At 39.9% G+C, this 23,352-nt stretch overlaps 1 protein-coding gene across 1 annotated transcript in view; it reads right to left on the bottom strand.

The window, feature by feature from the left end:
• The window catches only part of WWC2 (WW and C2 domain containing 2), a 228,616-nt gene that overhangs the window by 103,193 nt on the left and 102,071 nt on the right, over positions 1-23,352 (bottom strand). Inside the window, 2 exon segments of the mRNA XM_055276493.2 lie at positions 13,480-13,556; positions 14,355-14,558. Coding sequence (XP_055132468.1) covers positions 13,480-13,556; positions 14,355-14,558 — 281 coding nt within the window.

The raw sequence follows: 23,352 nt of genomic DNA, 5'->3' as shown, positions 1-23,352 counted from the left end.
TAGCTGGGATTACAGGCATGTGCCACCACACCTAATTTTGTATTTTTAGTAGAGACGGGGTTTCTCCATGTTGGTCAGTCTGGTCTCCAACTCCTGACCTCAGGTGATCCACCCGCCTAGGCCTCCCAAAGTGCTGGGATTACAGGCATGAGCCACCACGCCCGGCCAGCATATTTCTTTTTATTTGAAGAATACTGATATGATTTTTGCTGTGTGAGATAATTAGTTAAAGTGTCATATTTTGATGTGCACATTATTAATTACTTTACTCACAGTTACAAACTGAACCTTAAATTTGACTGCCATTCTTTTAAATCTCTCTCCAAGATTACTGTGGATGACGACTTTTCTAAGTTCATCACCACTGCTAAAACGAATTCAAAGTGAGTCTTTATTAACAATGTGTGAGGGGTGGAGCCAAGATGGCCGACTAGGAACAGCTCCAGTCTCCAGCTCCCAGCACGAGCGGCACAGAAGACCGGTGATTTCTGCATTTCCGTTTGAGGTACTGGGTTCATCTCACTAGGGAGTGCCAAACAGTGGGTGCAGGACAGTTGGTGCAGCGCACTGTGCGCGAGCCGAAGCAGGGCGAGGCATTGCCTCACTTGGGAAGCGCAAGGGGTCAGGGAGTTCCCTTTCCTAGTCAAGGAAAGGGGTAACAGATGGCACCTGGAAAATCGGGTCAGTCCCACCCTAATACTGCGCTTTTCCAACGGGCTTGGAAAATGGCACACCAGGAGATTGTGTCCCCCACCTGGCTCGGAGGGTCCTATGCCCATGGAATCTTGCTGACTGCTAGCACCGCAGTCTGAGATCAAACTGCAAGGTGACAGCGAGGCTGGGGGAGGGGCGCCCGCCATTGCCCAGGCTTGCTTAGGTAAACAAAGCAGCCAGGAAGCTCGAACTGGGTGGAGCCCACCACAGCTCAAGGAGGCCTGCCTGCCTCTGTAGGCTCCACCTCTGGGGGCAGGGCACAGACAAACAAAAATTCAGCAGGAACCTCTGCAGACTTAAATGTCCCTGTCTGACAGCTTTGATGAGTAGTGGTTCTCCCAGCACGCAGCTGGATATCTGAGAACGGACAGACTGCCTCCTAAACTGGGTCCCTGACCCCCGAGCAGCCGAACTGGGAGGCACCCCCCAGTAGGGACAGACTGACACCTCACTCGGCCAGGTACTCCTCTGAGACAAAACTTCCAGAGGAACTATCAGACAGCTGAATTTGTGGTCTCACGAAAATCCACTCTTCTGCAGCCAATGCTGCTGACACTCAGCCAAACAGGGTCTGGAGTGGACCTCTAGCAAACTCCAACAGACCTGCAGCTGAGGGTCCTGTCTGGTAGAAGGAAAACTAACAAACAGAAAGGACATCCACACCAAAAACCCATCTGTACATCACCATCATCAAAGACCAAAAGTAGATAAAACCACAAAGATGGGGAAAAAACAGAGCAGAAAAACTGGAAACTCTAAAAAGCAGAGCACCTCTCCTCCTGCAAAGGAATGCAGTTCCTCACCAGCAACGGAACAAAGCTGGATGGAGGATGACTTTGATGAGTTGAGAGAAGAAGGCTTCAGACGATCAAACTACTCTGAGCTATGGGAGGAAATTCAAAACAATAGCAAAGAAGTTAAAACTTTGAAAAAAAATTAGACGAATGGATAACTAGAATAACCAACGGAGAGAAGGGCTTAAAGGAGCTGATGGAGCTGAAAGCCAAGTTTTGAGAACTACTCAAAGATTGCAAAAGCCTCGGGAGCCGATGCGATCAACTGGAAGAAAGGGTATCAGTGATGGAAGATGAAATGAATGAAATGAAGCAAGAAGGGAAGTTTAGAGAAAAAAGAATAAAAAGAAACAAACAAAGCCTCCAAGAAATTTGGGACTATGTGAAAAGATCAAACCTACGTCTGATTGGTGTACCTGAAAATGACAGGGAGAATGGAACCAAGTTGGAAAACATTCTGCAAGATATTATCCAGGAGAATTTCCCCAATCTAGCAAGGCAGGCCAACATTCAGATTCAGGAAATACAGAGAATGCCACAAAGATACTCCTCGAGAAGAGCAACTCCAAGACACATAATTGTCAGATTCACCAAAGTTGAAATGAAGGAAAAAATGTTAAGGGCGGCCAGAGAGAAAGGTCGGGTTACCCACAAAGGGAAGCCCATCAGACTAACAGCTGATCTCTCGGCAGAAACTCTACAAGCCAGAAGAGAGTGGGGGCCAATATTCAACATTCTTAAAGAAAAGAATTTTCAACCCAGAATTTCATATCCAGTCAAACTAAGCTTCATAAGTGAAGGAGAAATAAAATACTTTACAGACAAGCAAATGCTGAGTGATTTTGTCACCACCAGGCCTGCCCTAAAAGAGCTCCTGAAGGAAGCACTAAACATGGAAAGGAACAACTGGTACCAGCCCCTGCAAAAACATGCCAAATTGTAAAGACCATCGAGGCTAGGAAGAAACTGCATCAACTAACCAGCAAAATAACCAACTAACATCATAATGACAGGATCAGATTCACACATGACAATATTAACGTTAAATGTAAATGGGCTAACTGCTCCAATTAAAAGACACAGACTGGCAAACTGGATAAGGAGTGAAGACCCATCAGTGTGCTCTATTCAGGAAACCCATCTCACGTGCAGAGACACACATAGACTCAAAATAAAGGGATGGAGGAAGATCTATCAAGCAAATGGAAAACAAAAAAAGGCAGGGGTTGAAATCCTAGTCTCTGATAAAATAGACTTTAAACCAACAAAGATCAAAAGAGACAAAGAAGGCCATTACATAATGGTAAAGGGATCAATTCAACAAGAAGAGCTAACTATCCTAAATATATATGAACCCAACACAGGAGCACCCAGATTCATAAAGCAAGTCCTGAGTGACCTACAAAGGGACTTAAACTCCCATACAATAATAATGGGAGATTTTAACACCCCACTGTCAACATTAGACAGATCAACGAGACACAAAGTTAACAAAGATATCCAGGAATTGAACTCAGCTCTGCACAAAGTGGACCTAATAGACATCTACAGAACTCTCCACCCCAAATCAACAGAATATACATTTTTTTCAGCACCACACCACACCTGTTCCAAAATTGACCACATAGTTGGAAGTAAAGCTCTCCTCAGCAAATGTAAAAGAACAGAAATTATAACAAACTGTCTCTCAGACCACAGTGCAATCAAACTAGAACTCAGGATTAAGAAACTCACTCAAAACCGCTCAACTACATGGAAACTGAACAACCTGCTCTTGAATGACTATCGGGTACATAATGAAATGAAGGCAGAAATAAAGATGTTCCTTGAAACCAACGAGAACAAAGACACAACATACCAGAATCTCTGGGACACATTCAAAGCAGTGTGTCGAGGGAAATTTATAGCACTAAATGCCCACAAGAGAAAGCAGGAAAGATCCAAAATTGACACCCTAACATCACAATTAAAAGAACTAGAAAAGCAAGAGCAAACACATTCAAAAGCTAGCAGAAGGCTAGAAATAACTAAAATCCATGCAGAACTGAAGGAAATAGAGACACAAAAAACCCTTCAAAAAATTAATGAATCCAGGAGCTGGTTTTTTTGAAAAGATCAACAAAATTGATAGACCGCTAGCAAGACTAATAAAGAAGAAAAGAGAGAAGAATCAAATAGATGCAATAAAAAATGAAAAAGGGGTTATCACCACCGATCCCACAGAAATACAATCTACCATCAGAGAATACTACAAACACCTCTATGCAAAGAAACTAGAAAATCTAGAAGAAACGGATAAATTCCTTGACAAATACACCCTCCCAAGACTAAGTCAGGAAGAAGTTGAATCTCTGAATAGACCAATAACAGGCTCTGAAATTGTGGCAATAATCAATAGCTTACCAACCAAAAAGAGTCCAGGACCTGATGGATTCACAGCCGAATTCTACCAGAGGTATAAGAAGGAACTGGTATCATTCCTTCTGAAACTATTCCAATCGATAGAAAAAGAGGGAATCCTCCCTAACACATTTTATGAGGCCAGCATCGTCCTGATACCAAAGCCTGGCAGAGACATAACCAAAAAAGAGAATTTCAGACCAATATCCTTGATGAACATTGATGCAAAAATCCTCAATAAAATACTGGCAAACCGAATCCAGCAGCACATCAAAACGCTTATATACCATGATCAAGTGGGCTTCATCCCTGGGATGCAAGGCTGGTTCAACATACGCAAATCAATAAATGTAATCCAGCATATAAACAGAACCAAAGACAAAAACCACATGATTATCTCAATAGATGCAGAAAAGGCCTTTGACAAAATTCAACAACCCTTCATGCTAAAAACTCTCAATAAATTAGGTATTGATGGGACGTATCTCTAAATAATAAGAGCTATCTATGACAAAACCACAGCCAATATCATACTGAATGGGCAAAAACTGGAAGCATTCCCTTTGAAAACTGGCACAAGACAGGGATGCCCTCTCTCACCACTCCTATTCAACACAGTGCTGGAAGTTCTGGCCAGGGCAATCAGGCAGGAGAAGGAAATAAAGGGTATTCAGTTAGGAAAAGAGGAAGTCAAATTGTCCCTGTTTGCAAATGACATGATTGTTTATCTAGAAAACCCCATTGTCTCAGCCCAAAATCTCCTTAAGCTGATTAGCAACTTCAGCAAAGTCTCAGGATACAAAATCAATGTACAAAAATCACAAGCATTCTTGTACACCAATCACAGACAAACAGAGAGCCAAATCATAAGTGAACTCCCATTCACAATTGCTTCAAAGAGAATAAAATACCTAGGAATCCAACTTACAAGGGATATGAAGGACCTCTTCAAGGAGAACTACAAACCACTGCTCCATGAAATAAAAGAGGATACAAACAAATGGAAGAACATTCCATGCTCATAGGTTAGAAGAATCAATATCGTGAAAATGGCCACACTGCCCAAGGTAATTTATAGATTCAATGCCATCCCCATCAAGCTACCAATGACTTTCTTCACAGAATTGGAAAAAACTAATTTAAAGCTCATATGGAACCAAAAGAGCCCGCATCGCCAAGTCAATCCTAAGCCAAAAGAACAAAGCTGGAGGCATCACGCTACCTAACTTCAAACTATACTACAAGGCTACAGTAACCAAAACAGCATGGTACTGGTACCACAACAGAGACATAGATCAATGGAACAGAACAGAGCCCTCAGAAATGATGCCACGTAGCTACAACTATCTGATCTTTGACAAACTTGACAAAAACAAGAAATGGGGAAAGGATTCCCTATTTAATAAATGGTGCTGGGAAAACTGGCTAGCCATATGTAGAAAGCTGCAACTGGATCCCTTCCTTACACCTTATACAAAAATTAATTCAAGATGGATTAAAGACTTATATGTTAGACCTAAAACCATTAAAATCCTACAAGAAAACCTAGGCAATACCATTCAGGACATAGGCGTGGGCAAGGACTTCATGTCTAAAACACCAAAAGCAATGGCAACAAAAGCCAAAATCGACAAATGGGATCTCATTAAACTAAAGAGCTTCTGCACAGCAAAAGAAACTATCATCAGAGTGAACAGGCAACATACACAATGGGAGAAAATTTTTGCAACCTACTCATCTGACAAAGGGCTAATATCCAGAATCTACAATGAACTCAAACAAATTTACAAGAAAAAAACAAACAACCCCATCAAAAAGTGGGCAGAGGACATGAACAGACACTTCTCAAAAGAAGACATTTATGCAGCCAAAAAACACATGAAGAAATGCTCCTCATCACTGGCCATCAGAGAAATGCAAATCAAAACCACAGTGAGATACCATCTCACACCAGTTAGAATGGCCATCATTAAAAAATCAGGAAACAACAGGTGCTGGAGAGGATGTGGAGAAATAGGAACACTTTTACACTGTTGGTGGGACTGTAAACTAGTTCAACCATTGTGGAAGTCAGTGTGGCGATTCCTCAGGGATCTAGAACTAGAAATACCATTTGACCCAGCCATCCCATTACTGGGTATATACCCAAAGGACTATAAATCATGCTGCTATAAAGACACATGCACACGTATGTTTATTGCGGCACTATTCACAATAGCAAAGAGTTGGAACCAACCCAAATGTCCAACAACGATAGACTGGATTAAGAAAATGTGGCACGTATACACCATGGAATACTATGCAGCCATAAAAAATGATGAGTTCGTGTCCTTTGTAGGGACATGGATGAAACTGGAAAACATCATTCTCAGTAAACTATCGCAAGGACAAAAAACCAAACACCGCATGTTCTCACTCATAGGTGGGAATTGAACAATGAGAACTCATGGACACAGGAAGGGGAACTTCACGCTCCGGGGACTGTTGTGGGGTGGGGGGAGGGGGGAGGGACAGCATTAGGAGATACACCTAAGGCTAAATGACGAATTAATGGGTGCAGGAAATCAACATGGCACATGGATACATATGTAACAAACCTGCACATTGTGCACATGTACCCTAAAACCCTAAAGTATAATAAAAAAAAAAAAAAAAAAAAAAAGAAGAATCAATATCGTGAAAATGGCCACACTGCCCAAGGTAATTTATAGATTCAATGCCATCCCCATCAAGCTACCAATGACTTTCTTCACAGAATTGGAAAAAACTAATTTAAAGCTCATATGGAACCAAAAGAGCCCGCATCGCCAAGTCAATCCTAAGCCAAAAGAACAAAGCTGGAGGCATCACGCTACCTAACTTCAAACTATACTACAAGGCTACAGTAACCAAAACAGCATGGTACTGGTACCACAACAGAGACATAGATCAATGGAACAGAACAGAGCCCTCAGAAATGATGCTGCGTAGCTACAACTATCCAATCTTTGACAAACCTGACAAAAACAGGCAATGGGGAAAGGATTCCCTATTTAATAAATGGTGCTGGGAAAACTGGCTAGCCATATGTAGAAAGCTGAAACTGGATCCCTTCCTTACACCTTATACAAAAATTAATTCAAGATGGATTAAAGACTTAAATGTTAGACCTAAAACCATAAAAACCCTAGAAGAAAGCCTAGGCAATACCATTCAGGACATAGGCATGGGCAAGGACTTCATGTCTAAAACACCAAAAGCAATGGCAACAAAAGCCAAAATTGACAAATGGGATCTAATTAAACTAAAGAGCTTCTGCACAGCAAAAGAAACTACCATCAGAGTGAACAGGCAACCTACGCAATGGGAGAAAATTTCTGCAACCTACTCATCTGACAAAGGGCTAATATCCAGAATCTACAATGAACTCAAACAAATTTACAAGAAAAAAACAAACAACCCCATCAAAAAGTGGGTGAAGGACATGAACACACACTTCTCAAAAGAAGACATTTATGCAGCCAAAAAGCACATGAAAAAATGCTCATCATCACTGGCCATCAGAGAAATGCAAATCAAAACCACAATGAGATACCATCTCACACCAGTTAGAATGGCCATCATTGAAAAGTCCAAGAAACAACAGGTGCTGGAGAGGATGTGGAGAAATAGGAACACTTTTACACTGTTGGTGGGACTGTAAACTAGTTCAACCATTGTGGAAGTCAGTGTGGCGATTCCTCAGGGATCTAGAACTAGAAATACCATTTGACCCAGCCATCCCATTACTGGGTATATACCCAAAGGACTATAAATCATGCTGCTATAAAGACACATGCACACGTATGTTTGTTGCGGCACTATTCACAATAGCAGACTTGGAACCAAGCCAAATGTCCAACAACGATAGACTGGATTAAGAAAATGTGGCACATATACACCATGGAATACTATGCAGCCATAAAAAATGATGAGTTCATGTCCTTTGTAGGGACATGGATGAAACTGGAAACCATCATTCTCAGTAAACTATTGCAAGGACAAAAAACCAAACACCACATGTTCTCACTCATAGGTGGGAATTGAACAAAGAACTCATGGACACAGGAAGGGGAACATCACACTCCGGGGACTGTTGTGGGTTGGGGGGAGGGGGGAGGGACAGCATTAGGAGATATACCTAATGCTAAATGACGAGTTAATGGGTGCAGCAAACCAACACGGCACACGGATACATATGTAACAAACCTGCACATTGTGCACATGTACCCTAAAACCTAAAGTATAATAAATTAAAAAAAAAAATGTGTGAGCAGTACATACTTGAGAACAAAACATAGTATACTGTTATTAATAACAGTGACCCCTAGCCAGCTATGTGTTTGGAATGCTGTGCAAATAGTTTAACCAAAGGGATCTTTGTTCTTCACTCTCACAAAATTAAAAGTTGTATTAAAGCACATGCAGTGGGTACTCAATACACTTCTCAAATACATTTGTATTTCTAAAGACTTTCTTGTACATTTCTAACACTCTATTTAGGTTTAACAATGGTAAAAATGTAATAAAAATTAGCCAAAAACTTTCTCCACAAAATTTTCACCAAATTTCACCTATTTGTAAACTTTGGTATTGTGTTTTTTTTTTAACGGCAATTGAATGTAAAGTTTAATTTGCATGAGACAGTTTATATTTTAACCCAAGGTGACTATGGTCTAAGATCTATTATAAATAAATAATAAATTTTGCAGTAAATACGTTTATATTCTTCTTCCTTAAAAAATAGCTATTGAGATTTTCTCAAGCAATTAAACACCAGCTTTAAAAGTTATGAGGATCTTAATAAAAAGCACTAATGCATTCATTTTACCATTTTGACAAATAAAAATAAGGTATCAGGAAGTATTGTTATCCCATTTGACCAAAGAGGAAACAAGCCCGATGATTATCAATACCCATGTCCATAATGTAACATGAAACATATTTTAGACAGGGGCTGGTAAATACATGATTCCCAAATACTTGACCTACTAGTACTAATTCAGTAAAACAACTGAGGTACACCTGCTAATATTGTTGCAAGAAAACATTAAAGCATAAAACTAGTGTTTGGCTATGCTTCAAAAATTGTTATTGTGACCAAAAATGCAGGCAAGTATTCCAAGACACCAAAGTGATGAGTTAATTTATTCAAGAGTTACTACTCCTGTGGCATTAATTTGTGAAAGGGATTTTTAACAGAGTATGCAAAACAAGCAGGGCCCAGATTATGAAAATCTAACAGACTCTGCCAAGTTCCCCACCCACTTCTGAATGGCTGGGCCATTCCTAAAGTGTTACCTGGTCAAAATGGACACAGATACCAAAGAGTGCATCATCTGTGCCAAAGCGTTCAAACACAGCTCAAAACATCACAACAGCAACACAGTCCACAAGGACCAATCTGCTATGGCAGCATTTCTAAAAAGGCATTCACAGTGCCAGGAACTATTAAACAAGCACCTAGACACTGATGAAAGGGATGAAGCCAGTGTCATTTCTGATCTTTTATTATAGTTTTTTATGAATATCTTGTCTTCTTTTTGTGAGGGAAGCACCTTCTTGAAGAGGGCGTCTCTCTCCGACTCATCTTTGCAGTCACAAGGTGATAAATATTATATATATTATATGTTATATATAATATAGGCCTCTGATATTAAGAGCGAACTAAACCTGGCATAGAAGAAGCTTAATCTAAGAGATTCCGCTACATCAGAAGACAATTCTGGGGAACGCGACCACTTGGGATTTCCTGTGCTACCCCTGATTGGGATGGGGCTCCATTTCCTTCTAAATGGTTAGTTTTATGAGATATCCTAATATGTTTTTGTTTCTAAATCCCTCCCTCGGTTTGCATATTTCTTAGAGGATCTAAGTGTACGGATTAACAGCTTATTGTGGTTATTCCATTTACAGTGTGTCTTGCGAAGATAAGATCTATGAAAAGGATGAAAATTTCAGAGGGAATTAATAATAACTTGCTGAGAAGTGCACAGCTCGAGTATTGGAGTTTATTGAGAGTAAGTTTTGACAAAAATGTCATTTCCTTTTTTTTAAGATAAGGTATCTAACCTAGTAGATCACAGAAACAAACATATAGACACGGTACAGAGATACAGTACCAAGGCATTTGACAAACCATTGCATGAACAGAGAATTATCGATGGACTGACAAAGTAAAGGGTCCAGGACACCCTGGAGTGGTATTTATTGTACAGTGACATAGAATGATGACTTCATAAATCAAGAAATCCAAACTAAAGAGAGGTTTTGCTTCCAGTAAGTATAGACAAACCTTTTTCATACTCTTTTTCTAAAAAGAAATAGAAAAATTATGAGAAAACAAACACATACATCTATTTGAGGACATTTGAGAACTAAGGCAGCAAGAACTTGTGTTAAAGATCCAACAGAGGCTGGGCGCCATGGCTCACGCCTGTAATCCCAGCACTTTGGGAGGCTGAGGTGGGCGGATCATGAGGTCAGGTGTTCAAAACCAGCCTGGCCAACATGGCGAAACCCCATCTCTACTAAAAATACAAAAAATTAGCCGGGCGTGGTGGCAGGCGCCTGTAGTCCCAGCTACTCAGAAGGCTGAGGCAGGAGAATCCCCTGAACCCAGGAGGCAGAGGTTTCAGTGAGCTGAGATGGCACCACTGTACTCCAGCCTGGGAAACAGAGCAAGACTCTGTCAAAAAAAAAAAAAAAAAAAAAATCCAAAAGATAAGGGAAATTCAGTGTCATAATCCAAACATGGCACTGTTTCTGCTTTTGAGGTATTTGCCCACACAGAGAAAGTGAAGGCTGGGAGAATGCAGTGACTGAGTACCTCAGACACAGAGAAGGGCTGGCAGCCCCACAGAACTAAGGCATAGGGAAGAGACGTGAAGTTCAGCCTCTATCGAACAGAAGGGGCCCTGGTAAAACACCCCAAGAGTTCAACTGGGATTTTGAAGAGCTCTGCCCTAAAAGAAAAGGGAAACTGGAAATTGACCCGCCCTTAGAGAAGGACTGAAGCCCAGGCTACAGTCAGCTCAAATCATGATTATATTAAAATTACCTGTCCCTGGCCTGACTACCTAGAAGAAACAAAACTAAATCCTCTCTAGGATGACAAAGTGTTCAAAAATTACATATTAATGTGCAGAATTTGGGCAAGTAACTAGAAACAATTGAAAAATAATCAAATAGAAATTCTGAGATTAAAACTTTTTTTATTTTTAATAGAGATTATGTCTCGTTATGATGCCCAGGCTGGTCTTGAACACCTGGCCTCAAGTGATCCTCCCACCTTGGCCTCCCAAAGTGCTGGGATTACAGGTGTGAGCCACTGCACCCAGCTTCAAATATAAGTTTTTGAACTGAAAAATACAATGTATTTAAGTTGAAGTCAATAATAAAAGAAAATCTCCAATTGTTTAAAAGTTAAGCAATGCACTCATATGAGAAATCATAAAGGAAGTCAGAAAATATTTTGATCTGAATAACAATGGAAATATAAAATTCAAAACTTGTGAGATGTAGGCAAAAGCCTGTGCATAAAGTAACTTAGAGGCTTAGTGCAGACATGAGGAAGTAAGAAGGGCTGAAACTGGCAGTATCCACTGAGATGTATACAGTCAGGTGCCACATGTCCACATTTCCCTGCATATAAGACGGTATGTCTCACACTGCCTTTTCTACCATTGGATAAGTTTAGATGCACAAATACTTACCACTGTGTCTTATAATTCTAGGTACTGAATGTACTTACAATACGTACTTACAGTACTCAGTACAGTATCATACAGTACAGGTTTGTAGCCTGAAGCAACAGGCTATCCCATATAGCCGAGGTGTATAGTAGCCCTATGATATGGGCTTGCGTTAGTATACTCTGTGATGTTCACAGGACAAGCGAATTGCCTAATAATACACTTCTCAGAATGCATACCCGTTGTTAGGTGAGCCACGGTTGTATTTTTTAAAATAAATTTTATTGTGTATATTTGAGGCTTACAACATGATGTTATGGATACATGGAGACAGTAAAATGATTACTATAGTGAAACAAATTAACATATCTATCAACTCACACAGTTACCATTTTTTGTCACAAAATCTACTTATTTAACTTATTTAACAAGAATCCCTAATACAATACAATGTTATTCCCTATAGTCCTCATGTTGTACATTACATCTCTAGACTTGTTCACCCCACATATCTGCACCTTTTATCCTTTGAACCACATCTCACCATTTCATCTCCCCTCACCTCTGCCCCACCCCCGAGGTCCACGGTAACCACTGTTTTATTCTCTATCTCAGTATATTTGATCTCCTTTTAAGGGTCCACATATAAGTGTTCCACATATAATGCATAATAGACATGTACATTAAGGCATAATTTTTAATAATCAGAAATTGAAATAAACTTTAATGTACATCAATATTACATGAGATAAAGAATTTATGGTATGTACACAAAAGTGGAACACTATACAGCAATAAAAATGAATGTGGATCTCGAAATGCTGTTGAGCAAGGCGAGCCATCAAATTAACACATATGGTATCCAGTCTTAGGAAGTTCAAAGCAGGTGAAAAATTAACCCGCAGTGCTCATGAGGCTAGTACCACCTTAAGGGAGAAGGGAAATAATGAGGAGAAATCATGGTAATAACCTAGTTCATGACCAGCGTATTGGTTACATGAGTTTACTTACTTGGTGAACAGACTTTAATATTCTAAAAATCAAGGATAAACAAGTTCTGGCCTTAACATCAGTTTAGTTAAAAAGATTCAGGCCAAGATTCAGGAAACACCTCTCCATGAGGCATTATGAGGACCTAGTAAAGTCTGACTTAGACTTTTAAGTTGTGGGCATCTTGAAATATTGGGTTGTCTGACAAAAGAGCAACTTGGCTTAACTCTGGAGGACAAAACTCAGCACAATGAGGGAAAGCAAGTTACAAGACTCAAATTTTGATTCAATATTCTAACTGCTAACAATAAAACTGCCCAATAGGCCAGGCGCAGTGACTCACACCTATAATCCCAGCACTTTGGGAGACTAAGGCGGGCAGATCATTTGTGGTCAGGAGTTCAAGACCAATGTGACCAGCCTGGCTAACATGGTGAAACCCCATCTTTACTAAAAATACTAAAATTAGTTGTGCATGGTGGCACGCGCCTGTAATCCCAGCTACTCGGGAGGCTGAGGCAGGAGAATTGCTTGAACCCAGGAGGCAGAGACTGCAGTGAGCTAGCCTGGGGGACAGAGTGAGACTTCATCTCAAAACAAACAAACAAACAAACAAACAAACAAAAAAAAAAAAACAAAAAAAAACAACAACAAAATACTGCCCAATAATGGAACACATTGTCCCAATAATAAAGACTATCCCACACTCTGAACTTGTTCACATCAAGGTAGAAGGACCACTCATCAGGGATAAGGGGAGGAGTTTTCTACACCAAATGGAGATGAGAACTGATCACTAAAGCCCCTTCCACAGCCTTCAGACTCTATGCATATGAGTCAACATAGAACCACAATTTAAGATCTCTTACCCTTAATCTTGTAGTGGAGATCTCAGCTTTTAAAATATCGGGATCATATTTAGTACTGGATGAAGATCCTGAGAATACTTTTATAGAGAAAAAAGAAAAACTAATTATTTACAAGTTGCATAACTAGTTCTCAGCTTAGAATTTACTGAAGCTAAAAACAAGATTTATGTGCTTCTGTGAATACTTGCTTTCTTTTTATAATTCCTTTATTGTCATTCATCAGACACCTAAATATAAAAAGTAATCTTCAAACCTCTACCATTTTTTTTAACTCTGTAAAGAGAAATGTCATTAAGACCTTGGTGCTTAATTTTCTTCTGGATTTTATACACACACTGTCCTTGGAGGACTATACTGCAGCAGTATATCAGAGTTTTGCATTATCAAGGAATTTATAATTTAAGCAGAACTTCTGAGCTCATCACAGCTGCTTCTTTAAACAAAGCCAGCTCCAAATAGTCAATTTGTGAGACGAGGGAGCGGTAAATCAACTCAGATGGTCAACAGAAATTACACTCTAGGTAATAGTTCCAGTTCCTCCCCACTAAATATATTGTACAAAAGTAGCAAAAAGGGCCAAACTACTTGCACTGTTCTGAAAAGGTAAAAATTAACTTGTAAATGCATAAAAGGCAACCTGGCAGAGGCAGGTGCAGAAACAGAAGGCATGCATAACCCCCAAATGGGGGTTCTTTTATCTGAAGTAGGGGTGAGAAAATCTGGGGTGTGCCCTCACCTCTCAATGGGTTTGAGAGACTCTTCCTGCTTAGGAGGGAAAAGGACTCAAAATTAAACTCCATAGAAATGTAAGTGGTCTTCTGTTATCTACAATTCAGTCTCCACTTCCAAAGTCTGAATAGCCACACTGTACTTACAGCTTGTGCGAGAACTTGACTTTTCCTTATAGGCATCATTTAATCGCACGTATTCATCCAGGGCCAGCGCCAGCCTCTGCTCCTTCACGTGGTACAGTTCCTTCTGTGTCCGGAGGGCATCCCGTGCCACAGAGAGGTAGTCCTTGAGCATCTTCTCCTGCTCCCCCCTCCATTGTTTTCTTGGATCTTCTATCTGTGTGGTTTCTGAAAACATTAGGTGGAGGGTATTTTTTAGAATTTAACTCTGTTTTCCAGATTGTTTAAGCTTTAGGGAGTAGGCTAGCTTAAGTTCTTGTATCCTCTAAGGAGTTTATTTAGCTGTGCTGGAGTGACTTCTCCAGAAATTTTATAGTTTTATTTTACTCAGTCTCATCAACTTCCTTCCTCTTCCAGGTTCTCATCAACAATGTATTCTCACTATAAATCTACCACACACAATGTTGTCAATCAGATCATTCTTTTCAACAATTCTGTGGCTCCCCAGTGCCTACAGAATAAAAACCAAGCTATTCATTCCAGCACTCAAGGCCCTGCATAATCTGGACCCAACCTACCTTCGTTCACCTAATACAGGACTCTAGCCACACTGTCCTCTGCATCAGCACTTAATCAAAGCTGGTCTACTCTGCAGACCAACACCAGTCCATGAACTCAGTTTCATGTCCACAACAGTAACGACAGAAATACAGAGAAAACATTTTGTAATCATTATAGCGATTTTAGTCAGTTATTGTTTATCTGTTGATAAACATTGTGCATTTCTTTGTGTGTATACATTTTCACTTTTCTAGTAATTCACTTTTTCTTGTATTTTACAAAAATATCAGTGAGTCCGCAGTGGATCTGAAACTTAAAAATAAACAAACAAACAAAACCCTGGTCCTGTTTATGCAGAATGCTCTAGCCTAAGGTCCTGGTTCTTGCTTCTGCACTTCTGCAAACTACAATCAACCACAGACCCTTTTTAAAAAAAAAACCCAGACCAACTAGAGTTTCTGTGGGTGGAGCCCAGGCACTGTAGACTTAAAAGCTGCTCAGGTGATTCCAATGAGCAGCCGAGCCCAAGAACCAGTGCTCTGCAACAGCGTTCACACGCTGCCTCCTCCAGAAGGTGCCCCAACTGCCTCATCCGCAAGTCAGCCCTTTATCCTCTGTTTTCCACGGCAGCTTATGCTCAGTTTATAGACTCCAAACACATTCTTTACTGTGTGGTGAAGCTACAGTAGGGGCCACAAAACATGAAGAAAAACAAAAACAAAAGAATCAGATTACCCTAAACATTTTATGTTCTCACATTTAAAAATTAACATATTTTTTGACCACATGTTGGGCCAAGGAGTTGGAGTGTACTGGTGTCCAGCATTGGGGTGCCATGCTGTATACAAGAGAATGGATAGTTTTGGTGATGGTTAGTGCAGGTTGGTTAAGAGATATCCCCCTGTGTCTGCAGACATGTACTGGACCCCTCTGCTGTGAAGAAAGGAGTGGCCATTAGCCAGTAGAGGAAGCGGTTGAGAATGGGACAGAGTAAATAAAAGAGGTTTCCTGGATGCTGATACTCTATTTCTTTCATCCATCGAAATTACACAGTTCATTTCTAAAATATTTGTTAAACTTTGTTATTTCAGTCTATGCACTTTTCTGTGTGTTGTATTCAGTAATACATGTTTTAAAATAAAAGTAGAATAGTTCAAAGGCATAAAAACTATGGTATTGTGACTTAAGATCTTGTCTCTAGCAGGACATTGTATCTGAGTGGACCCCACTCCCAACAACAGCAAACACAATCAGGGGATAATTTGGGACAAACCGAAGTATGGCTTTAATACAGAAAACACATGAAGCTTGATACACAAAAGGTTAATAGAGATTTTTAAAAAACAAAGCAAAACACAAAGAAGGCCATGGTGGAATAACAGGGCCACTGTAACTAGAAGATAAAATATATGAACAATGGTTTTCAGATGTTGGACAACAGGTAGTACAGGATTGTGATCTCTGAAAGAAGGGAAATGAACCCCACGATTATCCTACATTTCTGTCTGAAAGCACTTTTTGGACAGTAGTGCAAAGAGGGGTAACTCAAGCAGAGAAAGGAGGCACTGCTGAATTGAAGGGAGAGGGAAGCAGATTTCACGGAAGCCATGACAGGTGGAGTTTATAAAGCAAAGCACAGGAGAAGCTCCAGAGACTGGAGGAGTTGCAGAAATTTGCACAGGGGTCACAAGAAGTCTGTGAGTGAATGCTAAGATGACAAGGAGAAATGCACAAGGCCAGGCAAAGGACAACTGGGATGCTATAGGCAGATAAATTCTCTGAGCTCACACAGGGCTGTGACAGTTTCAAATTATGACCACCCAGAGGAGAAAGGCCACAGTGAACATCGAGGGAATCCAGCGGAGACCACAGCAAAGTTACACCTTAACAACAGAGCTAAATAAGACATAGGGTAAAGGCTACTCTGAACCTAACCTAACAAAGCTTTAAAACAAGCTTCTAAAGGACCAAGCTGGTCAGCAAGTAACTTAACTGCCAGTCAGAAGAAAAAAAGTATAAAACTCCCTAAAAGGCACAAAACCTAGCACTTAATGAAAACAACAACAACAAAACCAACTTTATAATGTCTAGCATCCACTATAATGTTACCAACATTAAAAGCACAAAAATATGGCCCATAATCAGGAGAAAAATCAGTCAACAGAAACAGATCTGGAAATGTAGAAATGACGGAATAAGCATAATCTAGATAAAACAGCTATGTTGCAACAGAATAGAGTCCAAAAATAAACCTGCACATCTACTGACTATTGTGCAAATAGCCAGTAAGCAGATGAAAGGAGACTCAACATCACTAATCATCAGGGAAATACAAGTCAAAACTATAATGGGACACCACTGCTCACTATGTAAAATGGCTAGAATTTAGAAACTGGCAATGCCAAGTGTTGAAGAGGATGTGGTGCAATTGGAATTCTCATTCATTGCTACTGGGAATCTAAAATGGTGCAATCACTTTGGAGAACAACTTAGCAATTACCATACAACCCAGCAATCCTACAACTTGTTATTTACCCAAGAGATATGAAAATATGTATCTACAAAAAGACCTCTAAACAAATGCTCATTAGCAGCTTTATTCATAATAGACAAAACTATTACAGGTAATGGCTAAGCAAATTGTGGTATATCCATGCAATAAAATACTACTCAGCAATAAAATGAAACAAAATACTCAACAGCAATATATAAGACTCTCAAACACATGCTGAGTGAAAAGATGCCAGACACAAAATACCACAAGCTGTATGATTCCACTGATATGAAATTCAGGCAAAAGTAAAGCTAATCCAATGACAGAAAGTGGTTGCCTGGGCCCAGCAGTACTGAGAAGTACTTGTTACAACAGAGCAAGAAGAAAGCTTTTTGAGGGGATGGAAATGTTCCCTATCTCGATTATTGTGATAGTTACATGGTATGCACTTGTCAAAACTCATGAATTGTAGAGTGAAAATAGATGCAATTTATGTATTTGTATATAATAATAAAGCTGATTTGCAGTTTATTATTAAAATATGCTTTACAAGGTTCAAATGAATGACTGATGATGCCTGATAAAGAGAAATGAGGTATAATGGAAAAGCAATGAAATCCTCTGCTACTGCCAGCTGTTGAAAAGAGCACTGGTTGGGGAGTAAGGCCGTGTGGGTTCCAGATCCACCTAGCCAGATGTGAGACTCTAAGAGAAGTATTTTACCTCTCTTACTCTCACGTCTCTCGAATGTAAAAAGAGGCTGAAATATGGACGAATATTTTCTGAGGTAGCCTTTGTAGCAGACACGGCTGGTGTCCTATCGTGGTATTCTCGGGTCTTTCTGCCACGGCCTGCTGTTTGTTGTTGATGGATGTCTGACTGCTCTAGAGCACTTCGCTAACTCACCTGAAGCCGATGACTGACTAGTGCAGAAGACAGAAAGAACTCCCAGGTAGGGCAAACTCTGAGGTAGAAATTGTACTTTAGAGCCACCATAATCATGTGGAATCAGAGACTTCACAGAAATAAAACCTTCAGTTGTTTTTTTCCCTTCACTTTCTTTCTTTCCTCATTTCCTTACTGGTTTCTCCTGGGATTTCCTTCATAAACCACTTTCACTTAAATTCTTGGCTTAGGGCTTGCTTCTGAGAGAACTCAACCCAACATACCCTTGTATAATCTATGCAAATGGAAACTGAAGAAGTTTGGTCTTGGACTGTACTACTCATATCCTCCTGTGATGGCTCTTAGTAACACTGTGTGTATGGGCAAGGCAGGGGAGAAATGAGAGGAAGAATCACTCTTGAAAATAAAAAAGGAAAATAAACCTGTCATTAATAGAGAAATGTAACAGCAAGTTCTAGCAATTGTTTTCTAAGATTCTACTGGAGAACTGAATAAATAAGCTCTGGTTATTGTAAAACAAAATTAGATTAAGGCACAGCCTAACTGCCTCAATAAAATCATTTTTGTGTACCATTAATAACAGTACTCAGATTTTAAGCCCTTGATGTCATATCATACCTGAAAATACTTCCACAGCCCACTCAGAGTTCCACAACCCCTTTCTTAGGGGTGTAGAGAGTGTACATTAGTCAGCCCAGGCCACACTGGAAATGAAAGGGTGGATACAGAAGGACTATGGAACATATAAAAGGAAAGTGTTCCAGCAAGAACTTCAGCACTTATTACTAGAAGGGGATGAGGAGGGACAGAGGTGCAGGAGGAAGAAGAAAAAACAAAATGATACGGTAGCACTACCACCTGGGTGATAATGCAGGTACCTCAGAAGGGCTGAGGTACCCGCACTATGAAAAACTAAACAGGAAAAGGAGGGATAATTCTTCCTTCCACCTAATACCTGAATAATTAAAATGATTCCATATTGGAATGTACATTGAGAATACTGAGACTCAGGTCATAATGAAAGTTTAAAAAAAAAAAAAAAGCAAATGAATTATTTTGAGTCCTGAAGAAGTTTTAAGAATATGAATACTGGAAAAAAGAACTGAGATGTAATATCCCAGTAGTTAAGATCATAAACCCTGTATTCAGTCTAACTGGGTTCAAATCCAGGTGTGTCATTTACAAATCGTGTGACCTTGAGCAGGTTCTTAAACCTTTCCAGGGTTCAATTTCCTCCTTAATAAAATGGAGCTAATTCAGGGGGCTATTTGGAAGATTAAATGAGATACTGCAAAATATAAAAAGCCTTTAATGCTAGTAAGCTGTAACACTGTCTCTGATACTCAGATTGCAAAAGCAAATAAATTATAAAGTCACATTCCTTTCCCCAGCCTTGACTCCAGAGAGCATCTGTGTCTAGAACTAAGGCTCCACAGATCACTCTGCACCCATGTTAACCTACCCTGGCTTGAACCAGCTGATGAAAATGGGATAGAGTCAGCTGTAACAAATGAATTATATATACATATGCTCAACACTTCCCCTCAATCTGTGCACATGGCAGCAACACTGGGGAAAAAAGAGACTTGTAACTTAATAAATTATAAAATTATATCCACTCTGCTCCCTCTTCCCTTAGTGGAATTTGCACACTCCACCACATATGTATTTACACAAGATGTCAGGGGCAGATCAGCAGATGAGACTGAAAAATAATCAAGAAAATATTGCTTCTCAAAGTTTCTTAGTATGACACATAATGTTGCACTTTCCATTTGTCAATGGATGGTGTATTGATCATTGTTTAAAATTTTATGTATTTTATGATGCTTTGATGTCTTGGGGGCCTTGCTGTCTGGGAAGAGACTGCCCCTCCCAGGGCTAATTTAATTCTTAGAGATGGCCAATGACTCCCATGAGCCCATCCTTCATATGTAAACCAACAGTCCAAAGCCCATATCCCTAACCTCCTCTTTTATCTAACTCACACTCCAAACCAATATTTCCCCTGCCCTCCATCATCCCGCAGGGAAGATACTGGACAACTAGAGACCATTCCCATATCCCAGAGTCTGCTGAAATTATTCAATCGAGCCAATCCTAAACTTGTTCAGACTTGCCTACCCTGCCTCACTCATTCCTTCCCAAGGAAACCACAATACAGGCTCTGGCCATGATTTCTCCTCTGCTCCTTCTGCCTCCCAACCAACCCAAGCACTTCCCCACTATGTGGCCCGGAATGGTGTAGTATGCCCCCTTCCCTTGAGGACTATAATAAAACTTCTTTCAATGGCACTGACCTCTTCCCATCACCACTCAGTCACTTCTACAAATTAAATCCTGGGTATAATCAAAACAAGATGGGCCATGGGGCTGGCCACTATATGAACGTTAAGAACCTGTTCCTGATAGATTAGAATAGAAATATTATCAATTTTCTGGAATGCCTAGGGGCACATAATGTCTTCAAAAAGCTTTGCCTGGTAATCTCAATCTTGATGTAGCCCAACAAAGTATTTCTGGTTGGCCCCAAGAGCTACAGCAAGTCAAAACCTAGAGAATAATCTGCTATATTTATTTATTATTTGTTCGTTAATAAGTCAGAGGGCATCTGACTTGGCCCACAGGAATTTCTAGAGACCAGACTGGTTCTGTGGGTGTTTAACCTGGCCTCTAGGGATAAGGGATGACTCTAAACTAAAGTGATTCAGGCTGTGAAGCCTGGGTCCTTTAGGGGCCAAGACAAGCCCTGGGTGATCAACAAAATGGCCTGAGTCAGACGGGCACAATGCAACCACTGCTTTAGACCTAGAGCTCTTGCCTCACACTCACTGGCTAAAGTTGAGCTTTCTCTAAAGTAGTATTTTAAACACTAATTTTAAAGATGTAAATATTTAAATATGCAAAAGATGTAGATCTCACCTAACTGTGAAAAAAAACAAACTGTATGCTAGAGCTGATGTCTAAACAAGAGATGTACAGGATGGACAGACCCTCCAGCCAAGAATTTTCAAGGACATCACCACCACAAGGCAGCCCAGCCATCTGGAGAATGTGGGAGATGGGCAGAGATCAGTCAATAAGAGTCCAAACTTCTCAGGCTTAAATATTCATTGTAACTCGGGTCTCTGATTATCCTAATATTTAATACCTATATCTATTTCCAATATTTATATATGTGAGTGCAACCTGCCTCAAAGTATAGAACTCATCCTCTAACAAACATAAACGTATGGTCTTCAAAAGTTTTCAGAGCTGTAGATGACTCCCAATAATCCTCATCTCCTAGTAATTTATGCCTCTTGAGTATGGGCTAGATCTGATGGCTTGCTTCTAATGAACAGAACATAGAATAAGTGACAAGATATTACTTCTGAGATTAGGTTACAAAAGACTGTGCTGTTGTCCTGCTCACTCTCTCTTTCCCTGATTCTTCTTGGCTTTTTGGCTCTAACAAAGCAAGCTGCCCCGTTGTGAGCTGTCCTGTGGAGAGGCCCACGTGGCATGGAATGAGGGAGGCCTGTGGCCAGCAGCCAACAAGGAAGTGAATCCTGCCAACAACCGTACGAGTGGCTTGGAAGCAAATCTTTCTCCAGTCAGCCTTGAGATGACTGCAGCCTGGCTGACACCTTGATTGCAAACCACCACAGAGACCTTGAGCCAGAGGATCCAGCTAAGTCTTGCCTAGATTCATGGCCCACAGAAACCATGAGATGATAAATATTATTTTAAACCACTAAGCTTTGGGACAGTTTGTGACGATGAGATATATAATTAATAAACTAATGAAATAAAGAGATAATAGAAATTAAAAATGTATGTTAAAAATCTGAAATGTTCCTAAGTTATAATAATTATAAGATATGTACTCTCAGTTCTCTCTCAATCTTTTGAGGTTTCAGCCAATCATATTTCCCTCCATCTTGGGGACCCAGTATATTTCAATAAAATATTTGTCACTGGCTAAAATGCCACAAAACACTGACACTTAAATGAATAAAGTGCAATAATGATGATGATAATAAACTATTAGCATTTGTCTTGGATAGGTCAGGAAAAACACTCCAGTAGACTGGTTTAAACACCACATATTACAAGAGAGGCAGTGGGAGGCATTCTCATTTCTGAAATACTGCACAATTAAAATATGAACTACAAAAGAGGGTTCCCAAAGGCACCTTAGAAGAAGGCTTCATAAAGCAGGATTGTGCTTCATCTCCATCGTTGTATTTGCAGAATAGATTTGTGAAGATTATTTTTTAAATGTAAATACTCAAGTATATTATACAAATGTGGTATTTTTTATTAAGACCTAGTGGCCTTGGGAGCTCATGGCATTATAATATAATTTGCTGTTTTCTACTATATTAAAGAAGCAATATGTAATACTGTTAAAATGCCCTGTACCTCAAGGGAATTCACATTCCATCAGTTTTACAGATGTGAAACTTTATAGGTAGAGAACACATGTGAATTACAAGAGCTTATCATGGAAGATAACATTAGATTCTTCAAAGATTTTTTTGTCTATAATGCATATTTCTATTCTTCCTACTGCGCTCAGGAAGAATAAATCAAATGAATATAAGTAACTTTCCTTATCTTCCTTTTTATAAAGTATCTGCTATATTTATTTATTATTTGTTTGTTAATTTCTACAGACGATTATTGACCATCTACTACAGGGTTTGGAAAAATAAGATAATCGGGCATGATCCCTCCATCCAAGAAACTTACAAAATGTAGAAGAAATAGTGACATAGATATATGTAGAACACAATCAGTGCCTCGAGCAGAGAATGGCTATGTGCATGGCTAGTGTATGAGAACAGCTAGTACCATGGCAGTTTAGAGACAAATGCCTTTCTTCTGGCTGAAAAGAGTACAGTTCCATGGAAAAGGCAGTAATTAAAGAGGGCTTTGAAAGATTCCCGACTAAAGAACCTGGCCCGTTCCCTGCCCCAGTCAAAACCCCCAGTTACCCCAGTCACACCAGCCTTCAGCTGCACTGAATTTCCTGCATGTCTTTCCTCAAGTCCTGCTTTCTCTAGCCTCTTGAGA

Source organism: Symphalangus syndactylus, chromosome 4 (genome assembly GCF_028878055.3).
Source record: "Symphalangus syndactylus isolate Jambi chromosome 4, NHGRI_mSymSyn1-v2.1_pri, whole genome shotgun sequence".
In the NCBI taxonomy this organism is placed as follows: Eukaryota; Metazoa; Chordata; class Mammalia; order Primates; family Hylobatidae; genus Symphalangus; species Symphalangus syndactylus.
The sequence above is the reverse complement of the archived record's forward strand: the minus strand, read 5'-3'. Positions and strand labels throughout refer to the sequence as shown.